A 16,852-nucleotide genomic window follows, 5' to 3' on the forward strand; every position below is an offset into this window, starting at 1 on the left:
CTGGCTCATGTTCGGCTCATTGTTCTGGGCCACCATCATTTCTTCGCTTTAATTTTCTCCTGATGTGGTAGCGTCTACTGATTCGTCTTTGATTGCTTCGGCGGTTTCTGTAGTCCGTTTACGAGTTCGTCGACGAAAGAGTCGTTCCGATTCAGAACTTGGAGAAACAAGCTCAGGCTCAAAAGTAGAGGACATACATGGGACTAAATCAAAATGAAAACTAAAGTAAAAAAAAATAGCTAAAGTTAGTCTAAATTAAACTATGAGTTAGGCTAAGCTATTTTAAACTAAACTAAGGTCTAAATTAATTAAGCTAGAGTAAAGTAAGGTAAATAAAGGTTAAAATTAGGCTAGCCGTAAAATTATATAGTTTGTAATTAATAAAAACAAAATAAGATGAAAATTAAAATTTTTTACAATTATAAACAATGATTAAATTAAAACTTGGATCATTCTTAGAAACGTACCGTGTCCCCGGCAACGGCGCCAAAAACTTGGTGTGCGTGCGTGTGGTATAAAATATAAGAGGTTGGATGATTTGCTTTTGCACAAGATTGTGTTTTAAATTTATAAAAGTGATTTCTACAAAGATTAAACACACACAAAATAGGCAAGTGTACCTATCGTATATGTAAAATAGTATTGGTAAGAACCAAGTATCGATCCGTGGACACAAATGAATCTAATGGTAAATCGTTGTTTTACTTTAATCGGAGGTTTTAATCATTTTGGGGTTAAATTTTGAACTTTTTATAAAATATAAATGCTTATATATAATATATATATAGGTGACCAAGACGAGAGATTCTAAACGAGTTGTTCAATTATGCGAAGGTTACCATCTAAGATCAAGAATCCACTCCATTTTAACATTGATAACTATTATTCAAACATGTGGTAAACTTGCTGTAACAATATATAATAGATGGCTCCTTAAACCTTAAGTGATCATCTTTGGTACTAAGGAGGTAACGTGAGCATTTTAAAGTCCACCATTTCCTAATGTCATGCCATCTCAATGATGTCAATTTAAGTTGGCAAGTAGTTTCGTAAAGTAGAAAGATTATGATTGACTTCGATTTCTGAAATACCAATTCTAACAACTTCGGGTGGTTGTAGTTTAGTCACACAACCTCCCCTTGGTTGATTTATGTAGGTTATAATTACACATTCCTTTAACATATGATTTCTTGAACTAGCATGATATCCTAAGCAAAGCCATTTTCGGATTACCAAGACTTAGAGAAATACATCATAACTTATATCTCATCATTTCTAAGTACAATATAAGGATTCATGTTTCGATAATGTATCAAAGTATTTCTATCTTTCAAGAACATGAATTGATCATGAACGATTGCCAGTAGAATTGATAACCACCAACTTTGAATTAGTTATTTAAGATTATGAAGCATTTCTTATCAAAAGATAATTGTAATATAACCATGTACTTTACTAGAATACACCACATGTTTTGTATAATTATCAAGTAAAGCAAAGCTTCTTCATAGATTTTAGATGGTAAATGGAGTTTAGCTCATAATGAGCATAGTGATTAACATTAGGATGGATGATGATAACAAATACATGATTAAACTTGGAACAATCTAACCAAATGTAAATGAATCTTCCTTCTTAATGATGATGATGATGGATGATAATGATGGTTGATGGTGATGACCTCAAAGCCTTCAAACTCTTCACTAAATCTTCTATGTGAGTGTTAGTGTGTGTTTTTATAAGGGAAAACCGGATAGAATTCTTTTTAAGTCACACCAAATGAGTGCAACATGAGCCACTATTTATAGGCAATCTGGAGAGAGGAGCACGGCCCCGTGCTTACGTAGGCACGCCCCCGTGTTTTATAGTGGCATGTGCTAAATTCATTTTGTCTTTTCTGGTAGATATCCACGGCCCCGTGGTTGAGAGGCACGTCCCCGTACTTTTGTTCTTGGTTTTTGTCTTTTCTTGTAGATTTTTGTCTTTTCTGGTGTTCAGAAGCATGGGGGCATGTTTCTTGAGGAATGGGGGCGTGTTTCTTTGTTTTTCTTGTGTTTTTCTTCGTCTTTTCGTTTGTTTCTTCGTTTGGGGCTTGGTTTCACCTGAAATTACATTTTATTATGATAAGTATCCTTTTATGCTATGTTATTGATAGAAATTGCAGTTTTTAGAGATAATTTGATGCCGAAAAGATGTATATTTTTTTGTACATCACTTAAGAATATAGTTAAAATCAGTTTATAAAGTATTTTTGAAGATTTATACAATTCTTGATAGCTAAAAACACACTTGTGTGTTTTAAGCGAGTGAAAATCGGTTTAGTTCGGTTTGGTTCGGTTTCCATCTCACAATAAGTTCATAGATGGTTTCCACATGTCCATATATCAAAGAACTTGTATAATAATTTATAAATGATGAAACTTAAGTTTTATAACCCAAAAGTTAACAATAAAGTATTTTAAACGAAAGTTCGGTTTCCATCTCACAATAAGTTCGTAGATGGTTTCCACATGCCCAAATATCCAAGAACTTGTATAATAATTTACAAATGAAAATACTTAAGTTTTACAACAAAAAAGTTAACAATAAAGTTTTTAAATAAAAGTTCGGTTTACGGTTCGGATCTAGTTTCGGGTTAAGACCGAATTTATAATATACTATCCCATAACCATGGAACTCACAAAAATGATTTTATAAACTGAGATTTAACATTAAATATGTTTAAACAAGTATTTAACAAAAAAACTACTAAACAAAGTTTGGTTTACGGTTTAGAGCTATTTACGGTTAAACCGAAGCATAGACCCTCAAACCCATAACCATGGAACTTGTAAATATATTAAAATGAGCAGAAGTTAAGCATGGTTAGTAAGCAATAATAAAGTTAGATTGTTAGGTGCGGAAAATATATAACAAGGACCACGTAAGTCCTCCATGAAGCCTTGCCTTACAAGTTCCGAAACCTCACCGATCGGAACCGGGGAAGTAACTACCAAAGGTAACAAAGGGTGTATATTATATATATGTTGTACAATCATAAACAAGTGTTAATAAGACTATATAAGTTAATTAGAATGAAAGATTAAACTCAGTTTGACTTTTGGAAGTCAAACCCTCAAGAACACAATAATAAACAACCTTGAATCTATGGAGTTTGAGAGAGAATTAAGAGATGTAGCAGAGGAAAATGAAGGGAAATGTTGATGTATATATAGGGTAACTAGTTTGATCCTCCCGTGTTACGGGAGTTTATTTAAGTTTTTGTTTTTAATCGTTTTGCTATTTTATGATGATTTATTTAATTTTTTTAACGTAGTTTGTTTTAATTTAATACATATATATTAGTTTGTTACTATATTTTTGTTTGTGTTTGGGTATTTTCAATTGAGATGTGTAGGTTTTCATATTTTTAACGAACAAAAAATACACGACACGAACATGTTGATTTTTTTAAATGAACAAAAATGAACACAAATATTTGTCTAATGAAAAGGGAGACGTTGAAGTAGTTGACGATGGCGGGTAGTATCAAAAGTTAACTGGTGATGGAGATGATAAACCATCGATGGAGAACATGTAAAGAAGATAAATTAAATTAGGGTTCGAGGATGAAAGTATTTACTAATAAATAAGATCTTATAACCCATTTGAGAGCTATTAGGGTTTGGTAAAATTCATAACCCGTGGAAATTATTATTTGATAATTAAAGGGTTCTTTCACAAATAAATGAGATGTTATACCCGTTTAAGGGTTATCCGGTTTTGTTGAGACCTGTTACCCGCGAAAATTATTGTTTGATTATGAAAGATTTTACAAATAAATGAGATGTTATAACCCATTTAAAGACAATCTGGGTTTGGTAAAACTCATACTCCCGATTTCGGGTCAAATGCATGAGAAGCCTCCATTTGGAAATCAAGCAATCTGGTGACTCTAGAGAACGGGGGGGGGGGGGGGGGGAACCTGAGAGCGACACGTAGGATTTCATGGTAGGCAATTATATAGATAGTTAGATGTTGGTGGTCAAATATGGGTGTGAAACACAAGAGTTTGGATGCAAAAAGGATTAAAACAAAGCACAAAACAACAAAACGGGCCTGCTGCAGACCCCCGTCAAGATACGCGACCATGGTGAGGTCTCCTCCATCGTGTGGCGCGATGGGGTGGTGGCCAGATTCTCCAAACTTTTAAAAATGACAGTTTTGGTCCTTGTAGTTCGTTTTAGGTGATTTTTACGCGTTTTAAGAACCGAAAAGGATGTTTTTAAGACCCAACAAGTATAAAACAATATTGTAATATAAAATCCAACATTTTGAATATATCGAGGATTTCAGTTTATAAAACGGGTCGGTTTACATAATAAACGATTATAAAACGAAAACAAATCTAAACCCAAAATTGACGAATGTCACACCCTAGGTGTGATCTATTCTCGTTAATTGTTAAACTTGTTTAAGTGTTTGTTGCTTCCAAACAAAACCTGCTAGTGTGATCAGCACTCGAAAAAATTTCATAATTGTTTCTTTATAATTGTTTTGTAAATATATTTAGATAAACGAACACACGTATTACATTAACCACATGCTCCTCTGGATTCGATACCCGACTTGCCCTTTCTATAGGTAAAATTAGGTTTTTATATGATCCGTACGACACGGTCATCATGACCGTTCAACGGTCAAAACATTTAAATATTATTATTTTCTTTAAACAAACAGGCGACAAAAAGTTCACCCCCCCCCCCTATCGCCCCACATTTCACCCGGGGGGGGGGGGGTGTTGTAGCCCCTATCGCCCACATGTCGCCCAGTACGCTTAGTCTTAGAGGTTAAGTGTGGCGCTCTCATTTATTTTGAGGGCTAGTCATTTCGACTGGCTTCATTTATTTTGAGGGCTAGTCATTTCGACTGGCTTATTGCTCTGGGAACTTTCGCCATTGCTACAATAGAAGCATAAACACTTTGTTGCATGACTTTCTTAATTGTTGAGACTTTCTCCAATGAAACAAATAACCTAAATCATTTAAGCACAAATGAATATATGAGATGTTCAAACATTTAATAATTGACAAGCACGTCACACTGTTTTTTTTCTATCATTCTTTTTTTTTTTTGAACGGCAAATTAGGATCACTCACGGACCACTGGAGTATCATCGTGTCACCAGCAGAACCACGCGATCATATCCATCTCCACTAGGCAATAATGCCTAACCACCAATTCAGGAGGAAACTCAATAAATCTTGAGAAAACCCCCTTGTGAGATTCGAACTCAGGACCATATGGTCCCTAAGCCTTATCCCACCACCAAGATGCCACTAGGCTATAAAGCCATGGACTTTCTATCATTCTATCATTCTTTTAATACGACAGCGCGAAAAGGCTTAAGGATACACGAATACGAATCTAAAATACCCATATGTGAATCTAATTTAGATACCCCTCATATAAAACGGCGATGCGAATTGAATACAATTTTTATTAATATCAACGGATACCAACACAAATTAAATAAACACGGTGAAGTCAACAACTTTATCCACATGGATCAACCTCATTACGTATCCTTGTGCTAAATAAGGAGAGAGAGATTGTATTGAAACTCTACGATGACGATGTTTGTTGAAAATCTCTCTCTCTCTCTCTCTCTCTCTCTCTTGTATGTGTGTTTTTTTTTTTTGGGGGGGGGGGGGGTTTCGAGTACAAATAACTTTGAATGTGAAAAGGGTATGAAGCCTTACATTAGAGCATTTACATGAGATGTTTTATATTTATGTGAATGAGTTCTCTATATAAAGTAGTTGTAAGTGGTTGTAAGAAGATAAGGGAAAAAATGTTCTATGTTCATGAGTAGATTTAAATAAAACTGTTTACATTTATAATTTTTTAATGTTTTTTGAAAGTGATTATGAATGAAGAAAAAAAATGGTAATAATAATAGTCTATAAAGTATTATCTAATTGAAAAGAAAAAAAAATAATATTTTTAATGTAATTATAAAAGTCGAGATGGAAAAGCTACTGGGAATGCTCTTATTGTTGTTGACGGTATTTAATTATTATTATGCTATTATTTTTAACTATAATTATGATAATACAAAACATACATAAATAAATATAAAAAATATTGGAGGGGTTGTAGGATGGTCCTAACAAGACTGTGTTTGTTACCTGATATATCGATGATTTAATGCAAATCATATAAGCTTTAACTTAAACGTAGTAAAAATAACCAGACTACACACTTAACTAAACATGTATAGAGTTATAATTGTTTTGATTATCATAAGTTGAATAAAAAATAATTAAACGTATTAAAATACAAAAAATATATATAAAAAAATAAATAAAAAACTTTACTAAACTTATCTCTCTATTGAAGTTTTGGGGTGGAAACGCAAGGCACTAATGAAAAAAAAATTTAGGGACGGTATAATAACTATATTAAATTTCATAGGTAAAAGTATGAATTGGTTAAATAGAAAAAAGGTATAAACGTAAATTGTTTAAAGAAAACTTATTAAAGTTCAGAGACGTATGATAACTCTATATAATTTTATGGATAGAATTATAAAAAAATTGGTTTAGAAAAAAAACGCCACATCCTATCACGATATACAAATGTTCACGTTTGGAAAACTATATATGCGGTATACATTTCTTCATCAAATTATATATATTATTGATAAATCATTGTTCTTTTTTACATAGGAGTTGTCAAATTCAAATCGCTCAACTTTAGCATGAAACATGTCGCCACGGATCCTTTTTGTCATGTGTCATGACAAGTAAAGCTCTTACGTCGATACTATACAGGCATTAACATAACCACATACAACAACTTATTTTATGATTATAAGTATTTTATATATGACTAGATCATCGTCGTTGATAAAAGATAATACATGACATTCTCATGCATGTGACCATTTGTTTAAACATAACTTTTGAATCAATGTTATATCTTGAGTATTAAACAAGTGAATATATATATATATATATATATATATATATATATACACACACCTGTAATGCCCAAGTTAAATGTACATGTGAATGATATTTTCACATAAAACAATATTTTTAGTCAATAAAATAAGTCTTATAATACACGATCAAATAGTCACCTATCATAGTATAACTAAAACCATGTGTTATACTCGTGAGATGGGTAATGTGGCACCTGTTGGACCATGGTACACGCCCCATGTTTAACGCAGGATTGTACATATGTAGAGAGGGTTGCGCATTTTTCTAATTGTATTAAAAGTTATAAAACAAGTGAGAGGTGAGTTGTGGATATAACATATGTTGAGTTGTGAAGTTCAATAATTTAGGAAATGATTATATGACCGCTAAAACAATAACAAATGATGAATATAACAAATACCCATCTAATAGTTATTCAGATGAAGTTTTGCCAATAATCGTCTAAGTAGTGGGTTTATATCCCACATGTGACAAGACAGGGGCGTAGGTTATGCCAGAAAGTTTTCCTCACATATGGTGAGTTTTCTCATCACGATGGTCTTAAGTTTGGGACTAATAGGGCACATTGATTCACGAGCTTCCATTCGGGGACGTGACAACCTAACATTCCACAATTATGTACTCGGAAAATGAAGTTGATTGGGTGGGCCACTGAACCGTTAATGGTCTCATAAAAAAACAACTTGAATAAATAATCCCACCTTTTATGTATTGACCGATAATAATTTCACCTTAAAAATCATTACTAAGGGTCCAGTGTTTTAACTATTTTTGTTTCAATGGACATCCGTTAAAAAACCAGTTAATGTCGTTAAGTTTTTTCCGAGTTTCAAACCAATGTTTTTGGGGCTTTTGATGGGAACAAGGATACGAGTCGACTCGTATCCTTTTTCCGATCAAAAAGTTAACACATCGGTTCAAAACTCGGAAAAAAATCTTAACGACGTTAATTGTTTTTTAACGGAGGTTCATTGAGACAAAAATAGTTAAAAGGTTTGACTATTAGTATTGATTTTTGGAGTTGAGATTATTATCAGCCAATATACAAAAACCGGGGATTGTTTAGGTGAAGTTTAACTCAAACGGTCGACTAGATACATGCATAATAATAGCTGTCTACGTTTCTTCTTTCATCATCTTGACTTTTTCTTTCAATCCCAACACGTGTTTCATCATAATAATAACACGTGTTTATCCCCTTCGCCTTTGACACTTTTGGTTTCTTAGCTCCGGATGCTGTGGACCTTTTGAATAGGGTTCAGAAAGTTGTGTATAGTAACGTATTAGCCCATAAGAATCAAAACTTTGTTTTTAGTCGGATTGAGTTTGCTATTCAAAAGAGGGTTGTGGCGCAACTTATTGTTCGCTGACCTGCCACTTCATTGTAAATCGTTTGGATGTTTCTATGAAATATAAAAGTAGCCGATCCCAAATTGTTTGCTTCTCCTTCGATATTCATATATATATATATATATATATAACCACCATCTTTCACATCACATTTTCATATTCATATTCATATTCATACCATTCTATTCTAGTTCTTCCTCTAGGTAAATCAATTTCTTTCTTACCCAATTTTAATAATAAATTACTCATTTACTTGATTCTTAGTCACCTTATTACTTCCACATTCTCATTAATTGCATTTTAGGGCTAAATTGGGTTTTAGGGTTTTTAATCAATTAATCGTGTTTGTGTATCAGATCTTGAATCCAAGGTCATCATTAATCTCTTGGAGGTTGATCTAATGGTGAGCCAAATCTTCAGTTTTCAATTGAAATGCGTAATTAGTTTCAATTTCTTTAATTCGTGTCATTTCTGGTAATTAGGGTGAAGCTCCAGTTTTTGTTGCTGATGATTTAAGAACCACTCTTTCTTCAAGTGGGTTTCATTTGAAATTGCAGGAACCCGATTCCGCCATTGTCGTTGGGGATAAAACAGTATGATTGTTATGCCCAACCAAATTTAACACATCTTTTTTTAATTTCATTGAACTGTTCAACAATTGTGCTCAATTTGAATTATGTTATTGTGTTTTGTCAGTATGTCATTGGTGGATTTGATGATCCGGCATCAAACGGAGTCCGTATTTTCGATAAGACGACCCGTGATTGGTGAGTTACTGAGTTTGAAGCTTTTCTTTAGTGTTTTCTTGCTTTGATTTTGTTTTTCTTTCGTATAGGGTGATCCTGATCGTTCTAGGAATGAAACCGAACGGGTTCAAGCGCCATTCAATGATGCTTATAAAAGATAGAATCTTGATTATCAAACACAATTCAAAATCCAATGACTGTCTTTGGTTTCTTGAGGTGAGTATTAAATCTTTTTCTTGAATTATATGATTATGTTATGATAGGTTATAATTATGTAATCATGTTAGGTGGACACTCAATTTGTGCAAGAGCAAAAGAAGAAATATGGGACCGAGGTGGTTTGTTGGAGTAAAGGATTTATCGGTGATGCAGAGAGACCGATTGTAATTAGTGGCCCGTCTGGTGTCGGTAAGGGTACACTAATTAACATGTTGATGAAAGATTTCCCGACAATGTTCGGGTTTTCAGTTAGCCACACGACACGTGCACCGAGACCAAAAGAGCGGGACGGTGTTCACTATCATTTCACTAACAAAACGGTTATGGAAGACGAGATTAAAGCTGGGAAGTTTCTAGAATATGCTTCGGTTCATGGATTTCTTTATGGGACTAGTGTAGAAGCAGTTGAGGTTGTTGCTGATTCTGGAAAGGTATGCATTATATTTATTTAAACTCGTTTATTTGTTTTAAAATATAATTAGTTTTGAGTTTGACTTGAAAGTCAAAATGTATATATATGTAGAGATGTATCCTTGACATTGATGTTCAAGGGGCACGATCTGTGAGGGCTAGTCCACTCGAGGCTATTTTCGTCTTTATTTGTCCGCCTTCATTTGAAGAGCTGGAAAAACGCCTTCGTGCAAGGTTTGAGCTTTATATTATTAATGTTATCTGTTAATTTGATTTTATAATTCTTTAATTTGGCCAAACAGAGGGACCGAGACCGAAGAACTTATACAAAAACGGCTTAATAATGCTAAGGCGGAGCTTGGGCAAGGAACTTCTAGCGATCTTTTTGACCATATATTGGTCAATGATTATCTTCAGGGTTGTTATGAACGACTTAAGGTGAATTTACTTTTTTGCCCTTCGTTTTAGGTTCAGTAAGGTTTTGATGATCTGTATTAAATCTGTTTCATTTTGTTATAGCAAATCTTGGGTCTTGATGCAAGTACCGACGTGACCTTAAAATCCCGTAAGTTTTCAGATTTTGTTTTATTATTATAAGTTTATAATTCATAATGTAAACACATTTTTTAATATTCGAATCCAGAAACTGAGGTGTTTGAAATGCCTATGGAGATCTCACTGACCAAAATTGATGAAAAGATTATTATAAACAGTGAGAATGCTGACCAGAAGTAAGTTTTATTAACTGAATATTGTTCACTGATTATATTGAATTCCTCAAATTATCATTATGAAAATATGAATCTGTTTGGGTTTACTGAATGCAGGATTGTGCTTGATTTAACTTGTATGAAAGGTGGGGGCCCGGGGCGGACGAGAGGGCTGAGAATGTATCATGCCGATGATAATACCAACGGAATCGTCCAGTAGCTGTCTTTTTTTTTTTTAACTTTGTTTTGTACCAACTTTGGTTATGAATTTCTTTTTCTTAAGATTTTATAGAAGCAAGGAACACCCAACTACAAGAGAAAGATAGTCATTTTGATGGTAGTAGTAGTAGTAGAAGAATGAAAGAGTTTGATTCTATAATCATGAAAAAAAAATGTTTTACTGAATGAATCATTGAATTTTGAATTGTGGTGGTTTTAATTGTTTGTGGGCACCCATGATATTTTTTTTTTACTTTTTTTGTAAAGTGTGAGACAACAAACGAGTGGAAGCTGGATTTGAACCTAACACGCATTTACCACTGAGTCACCCCTTGAAAGATTCATGACTGTGTTTAGATTATTGTGAGCATGGGCGGTCCGGACCCACTTGGGGCCATCCATATGTTATGTTCTGGTCAAGACTGGCCCAGCAGTTAACGGAAAATATTCGAGTGAAATGAAATGGTCCCAAATAATTAGGTGAAGTGAAGTGAAGTGGTCCAAATGTTGTGAATAAATACCTGCCAAAATTGGTACTTTTAGTGTTCTTTTTTGGGAGTATTTGCTGTCTCTTATCTTCTGGTTCTTTCTAAAGTTTTTGCAACTTGTTTCACTTTTTCTTGTGAAAAGTGATTACAAGATTGATTTTATTCTTTTGAGCAAAATTTAGGAATTTGGTCATTTTAACTGTAGAACATTACTAAAAGTGTTACTAAATCTAGAAAAAATGATTGGAATAATATGTTCGCAATTTATTCACTTGATATCGTAATCATATACGATCATACATATATAACAAAAAGATTGTTGCCAGTGTACGATTGATGCAAGGATCAACCATGCCTTCAAATGAATTTGAATTCAACGAAGAACTAAAAAACGATGTTTGATGCTGACTGTGAATCAAACGTGGATAAATGGACAAGATAACTGATCAAATTTCTAAGGCTTCAAGCTAGTTAACAAATTTGAGCTAAAAGAGAAAGAAATATTGAACAAAGCAAACATAGAGAAACGACTTAAAATATCACTTAATGTGTAACTTATTCTCCTTAGCATATGGAGGAGGAGGTGTGGCACTATTCACATATGCTCCTTGCCAACATTTTTTGTTTTTGTTTGATTTTTTATAATTATATTCGATCCTTTTTATTTTTAATTTAACTCACATGTATAACTTTCTTATATACTCCTAAATCATACATTTAACTAGCCAATTAACCGAACGTGTTATAACATTTTGGTTCTCTTTTTCGTTTTTGGACGTTACAAATATACGTTTTGGATCTTTCTTTGTTATAGTGAGTCATTGAAACCGAAAGAGTTCCCAGCCACTACTGCAAAGTGCGGGTTTGTTCACACAAGTTTACAAAAATATAATTTGCATTCATTAACTTAAGAATACATTCTGATAGTCGATAAATGTCAATCTATGCCATGTACAAAGCATTTTCTTCCTTTAAGAGCAATTGTCATTTGGTTACTTTAAAATTATTTTAAGTTTGTGTCTGACGTTGAGGATTGACGGCCGATGTAACAGAGATTAACTAAATAGAGGGAGGAGAGACATCTATGAGGACAGTGTGACAGACGCCTCGCCTTCAGACAGATTCTGTACGATGGGGAGAGAAGGGGGTTCAAGCGGATTAGTGCTTCCTATTTTATATTCTCTTTAACTCTCTAAGGAAGTGGTGTTCACGGTTCGGTTCAAAACCGCGAAACCGCCCAAACCGGTCATTGGTTTGGTTTCACGGTTGGTTTTCTTTCTTGACTTTTGGTCGGTTGGTTTGAAAATTTTTAGACCGTGACGAACGGTTTGGTTTAGGGTTTGTATCGAAACCCAACCGTATAAAACCGGACCGTATAATTAATTATATTTAATCTTTAAATAACATATATGTGTGTATATACAATTTATTGCTAGACATATTTAAATAAAAACTGTTGGTGCATATATATACATTAACTATATATGCACAGTAAGTACCTAACTGGGCTCAGCCCAAATACGAAATACACAAAACTTGGCCTGCCTAATTTTTAAATGAAAACTCAAAGTTGGTGTTTAAAATTGTAAAAACGGTTAGTTATTGATTAATATGATACATCAAACAATATTTTGGACATTTTGTATAAAAGTCCAACATGTTCAAACCGTGAAACCAAACCGGAACCAAACCGTTACTAACGGTTTGGTTTGGTTCGGTTTAAGAGTTTAACGGTTTGGTTCGCGGTTTGCCCTAAAAACCGCGAAAACCGGACCGTGAACAGCCCTACTCTAAGGGGGTGTTTGAGATTGCTTATTTTCACTAACTTATAACTTATTAACTTTTTAAAAAGGAATACAGAGTTTGGGATTGCTTTTGATGTGAGAGGAAAATATCCATAAGTTACACTTTTCTAACTCATATACTTAATAAAAAGTTACAAGGAGGTAAAATAAGGAATCCCAAACAAATATCATCATCATCGTACTCAGTATATCCCACCAATAGCAATGCTATGGTAAGGTCTGAGGAGGGTAAGATGTAAACAGCCTTACCTCTAGCCCATAGGGATAGAGAGGCTGCTTCCGGTGAGACCCCCAGCTCGATAGTAGTTTTGCATCAAGCCTTGGACATAAGGCACATAGCACTCAATCATCAGGGACACCGGCTAATTGGTGCATGTGCCCTTGTCTTTCGGCTATCAACGCCACCACATGATGCCTGATTAACCTTCCGCCACCTTTAACGTTATTTTCACGAGATTGGTAAAATAACGTCAAAATTAGTGCAAATATTAGACATAAGCTACCATTCAAACTCAAAAGATAAACAAATATAATTTACACGATTTGACGCATAAATACATATTTTTATAGCAAAACACTATCATCATTATCATAAAATGTTAATCTATTCATTTTAGTTTGGTTAACAAAATCCACTTTTAAATCTGATGGTAACATTGACATTTCACTATATAAAAACTCGTAATTTTATGATGCCAAAAGATTAGAGAAAACATATAAGTTATGACAATAAAAACAAATTAACCCATCCAGTCAAATATTTAACTCCAAAATTGTTTGAACTTTGCAGAAGTCCTAAATAAAATGATAATAAAACATTTAAGGGTCAGCAATTGTAACTTCAACCTCAACTCCAGGTTCAATGGTGATGGAGGTGATCTGCTTCACGACATCTGGCGAGCTGAAAAGATCAATAACACGCTTGTGAACACGAAGCTCAAATCGGTCCCATGTGTTTGTTCCTACAAAGCATGATAGATTATTGACCATCAAACAAAAGTCGAACACCATATAAAAATATTACATCTAAACAAAAACATATTATGTTACCTTCACCACAGGGTGATTTCCTGGTAGTGATGTGAAGAACCTTGGTTGGCATTCTCACTGGTCCCTTCACCCTCAACTTCTTGTCCTTCGATCCACGAATTAGATCCGTACACACTTCAAATTAAATAGAAACGAAAATCAAGTTCATTAATATTAAACCATAATGAAGCCACAAACAAATTAGACCTGACACACCAGGATATTAAGGTCTAATTGCAACGAATAAGAGTTAACCAATGTAGATAACACGAATACCTTTCTCAAGATTCTTAACATTCTTTGATGACAGTGTGATTCTGATCTTGTGAATCTGTTCTTGAGGCTCTTCTAGCCCAAGCTTTCCTGGCTTCACTGCTGCATATGCTGCCGCCATGTTTGCGTTTTCCTGCAATTTCAAACCGTCAGATTCAAGTTCTGCACAAAATTGAAATCCAGCAGCAAACTCGCAGTGCAATGTATCATGATTAAGCTATATAAATCAGCACATTATGATGCAGCTAGATCAAAAACCAATCACAGAACAAACATGAAAAACTATAGAATTGCAATCACGTATATAACCTTTACAGCAATATAAACAAACAGGCATCTTTAATAATCACAAAACAAAACCTACCAACCCAAATTCACATAATCAGCCGAGAGACCATAGAACTCACCTTAACATATACAAATTAATTCAAGTAATTATATTGATATAAGCAAACATATGAGCTGTAAAAATGTGAAGCCGAGTCGAGCCAGTGTAAGTTCAAGCTTGAGCTCAAAATTAAACGAGGCAGCTCGGCTCAACTCGCTCAAAGTTAAACGAGCCAAAGAGCAAGCCAAGTTTCAGCTCGGTTACAAAAATGAGCCAGCTCGACTTAGATCCATTGAAATCATTATTTTTTATTTTAGCTAGATTTTATCAAGCGAGCGACAAGCGGTACGAAACAAATCTCACCAACACCAAATTTACAAAATTAGCCAAGAAACCATAAAATTCAATGCCATAGCAAAATCAAGTAAATTACAACGATATAAACAAGCATCTAATAGCTCTAATTATCACATAACGTGACTCACAAAACCTAATTCACATAATCAGCCTGTAAACCCTAGAACTAAATGAATTCACATATATAACATCATTAATGAAGTAAATTAGAACAATATAAACAAACATATAGCTATAATTATCACATAACAAAAAAATCAGACGATATTGTTGAAATTTCTATGAATATACCAACGGCGATCGCATAAACGGCGGCGGAATAACGAACCTGTTGGGAATATTCCGGCGAGCAGCTGCTGCTTAATCTCTAACTTTCGCAAAGGAACCCTTATCAAAACAAACCCTAGATCAATAATATTTTGAAGGAAATGAACCATTGGGCCTATAAAATCCACTAAAGGCCCAACTGTTTTCGTCTCTGTGTATTTATTTATGAAATATTATATGTATTTAAAAATTAAATATATATAAAAAAGTAGAATATTAGTTTCCTCTATCTATGTGGTTTACTTACCTTCAATGATTTCATTCATTAATTTTTTTTTCTATGTTTAATGTGTTGTTTCACTTTATTTATTTACTAGATTTAGAGCCTGGTTCGTACACGGGATGATCTAGATAATAAAATTAAAAGTAAAGCAAATAACTACATAATGTATGTAAAAAATGTATTTTATGTTTGTATCTATACTATTTGTACATAACTTGATTTTATTTATATCACAAAATGATATTTTTTAAATAAACTTAATAAAAAAAAATGCACGTGCAAAAACGTAACTCGAGAACGCTATTTTTGTTGAAAGTTTCATTCTCAGTGTCATATATGTATAATTAAAAAAATTTTGGTTATGAACCGATTTTAGGAATAAGACTTCTCATACAATAGTAGTTCTAACAACGTAGGCTAAGTACAAAAGAATCGTTACCTTACCTTTATTGGTATATTTATCAATTTACCACCAATTAAAGGAAAGGAAAACATTAAATTGTAACGAAGGATGATCTTCAAGAACAATGTTTTTCTTAGCTACACCATGAAAAATAATTTGATAAGTTTCAGGGGGTTTCTCGACTTTGTCATAATGATAACATAAAAAATTACATGTTAACCCATTAAATTTTATGAATATTTTGTTTCATTTGAACATAGTTTTGCATTACATGCTTTCCATGCAACATTTTAATCACCATTGAAAGAAAAGTTAATGTTGACACAAATACTTTGAATTTGATAAAAGTTAGAAGTATTGATAGGCTTGATGGTGGCATGTCGAAAGTGTTCGCAATCTTTTCTTAAGTTTTAATAATCGAGAGAAAAATAGTCGATTTGCCAATCTTGAACTTTTTGACTATTTCCAAAATGCCCTTGAAAATAAATTTGAAACCTGAATTATGTTTAAAATTCTAAGTTTCATCTGTTTGTCATTTTCAAGTCAACACTTTGAACTCGTAACAAATTTGACGATAAATCAATTTGCATTCTCAAACTTCTAAAAATACTCAAATTTCTCATTTATGACCCGTAGCAAATTTTTACCTAAATGTAGTTAACTTGTACCAAACAATCTATTTATCAACTTTTGATCCATAAAAATCAAGTTTAAGTTCCACAAAAAACCCAAAACAATCATGATAAAAAAATTCTAAGAAATTATACATGATAAATTTTGTTATGTCTAAAAATGATTGGTATATATTATCTTTGCATTTTAACATACATACAGTTTACTAAATTAACCGAAAAAATAAATGGATAGATTTAAAGCATATAATTATAATTTATAAATTTATATGACAATTTACAATAATAATAATAATAATAGATAGATAGATAGATAGATAAATGGATTGATTTAAAAAAAATG

At 33.2% G+C, this 16,852-nt stretch overlaps 2 protein-coding genes across 2 annotated transcripts; one reads left to right on the forward strand and one right to left on the reverse strand.

Annotated features, from left to right (window-relative positions):
* The first annotated feature begins 4,030 nt into the window (after window positions 1-4,030).
* LOC143600874 (guanylate kinase 2-like) lies at window positions 4,031-10,875 on the forward strand. Its single transcript, XM_077078427.1, has 10 exons — window positions 4,031-4,132; window positions 8,822-8,932; window positions 9,036-9,106; window positions 9,175-9,301; window positions 9,373-9,735; window positions 9,828-9,949; window positions 10,018-10,153; window positions 10,235-10,280; window positions 10,359-10,446; window positions 10,543-10,875. Exons 1-10 carry the CDS (start codon window positions 4,031-4,033, stop codon window positions 10,643-10,645), a joined length of 1,269 nt encoding a protein of 422 aa, XP_076934542.1. The 3' UTR covers window positions 10,646-10,875.
* A 2,811-nt stretch (window positions 10,876-13,686) lies between these two features.
* LOC143600876 (small ribosomal subunit protein uS10z/uS10x) lies at window positions 13,687-15,380 on the reverse strand. The gene is made up of 4 exons (XM_077078430.1): window positions 15,253-15,380; window positions 14,243-14,372; window positions 13,988-14,101; window positions 13,687-13,899 (listed from the first exon to the last, which is right to left on the reverse strand). Exons 2-4 carry the CDS (start codon window positions 14,358-14,360, stop codon window positions 13,757-13,759), a joined length of 375 nt encoding a protein of 124 aa, XP_076934545.1. The 5' UTR covers window positions 14,361-14,372; window positions 15,253-15,380; the 3' UTR covers window positions 13,687-13,756.
* Between the last annotated feature and the right edge of the window lie 1,472 nt (window positions 15,381-16,852).

The sequence above is a fragment of the Bidens hawaiensis genome, unplaced genomic scaffold (genome assembly GCF_021521415.1).
Source record: "Bidens hawaiensis isolate Kalapana, Puna unplaced genomic scaffold, B.hawaiensis_p1.1 tig00055017_1, whole genome shotgun sequence".
Classification (NCBI taxonomy): Eukaryota; Viridiplantae; Streptophyta; class Magnoliopsida; order Asterales; family Asteraceae; genus Bidens; species Bidens hawaiensis.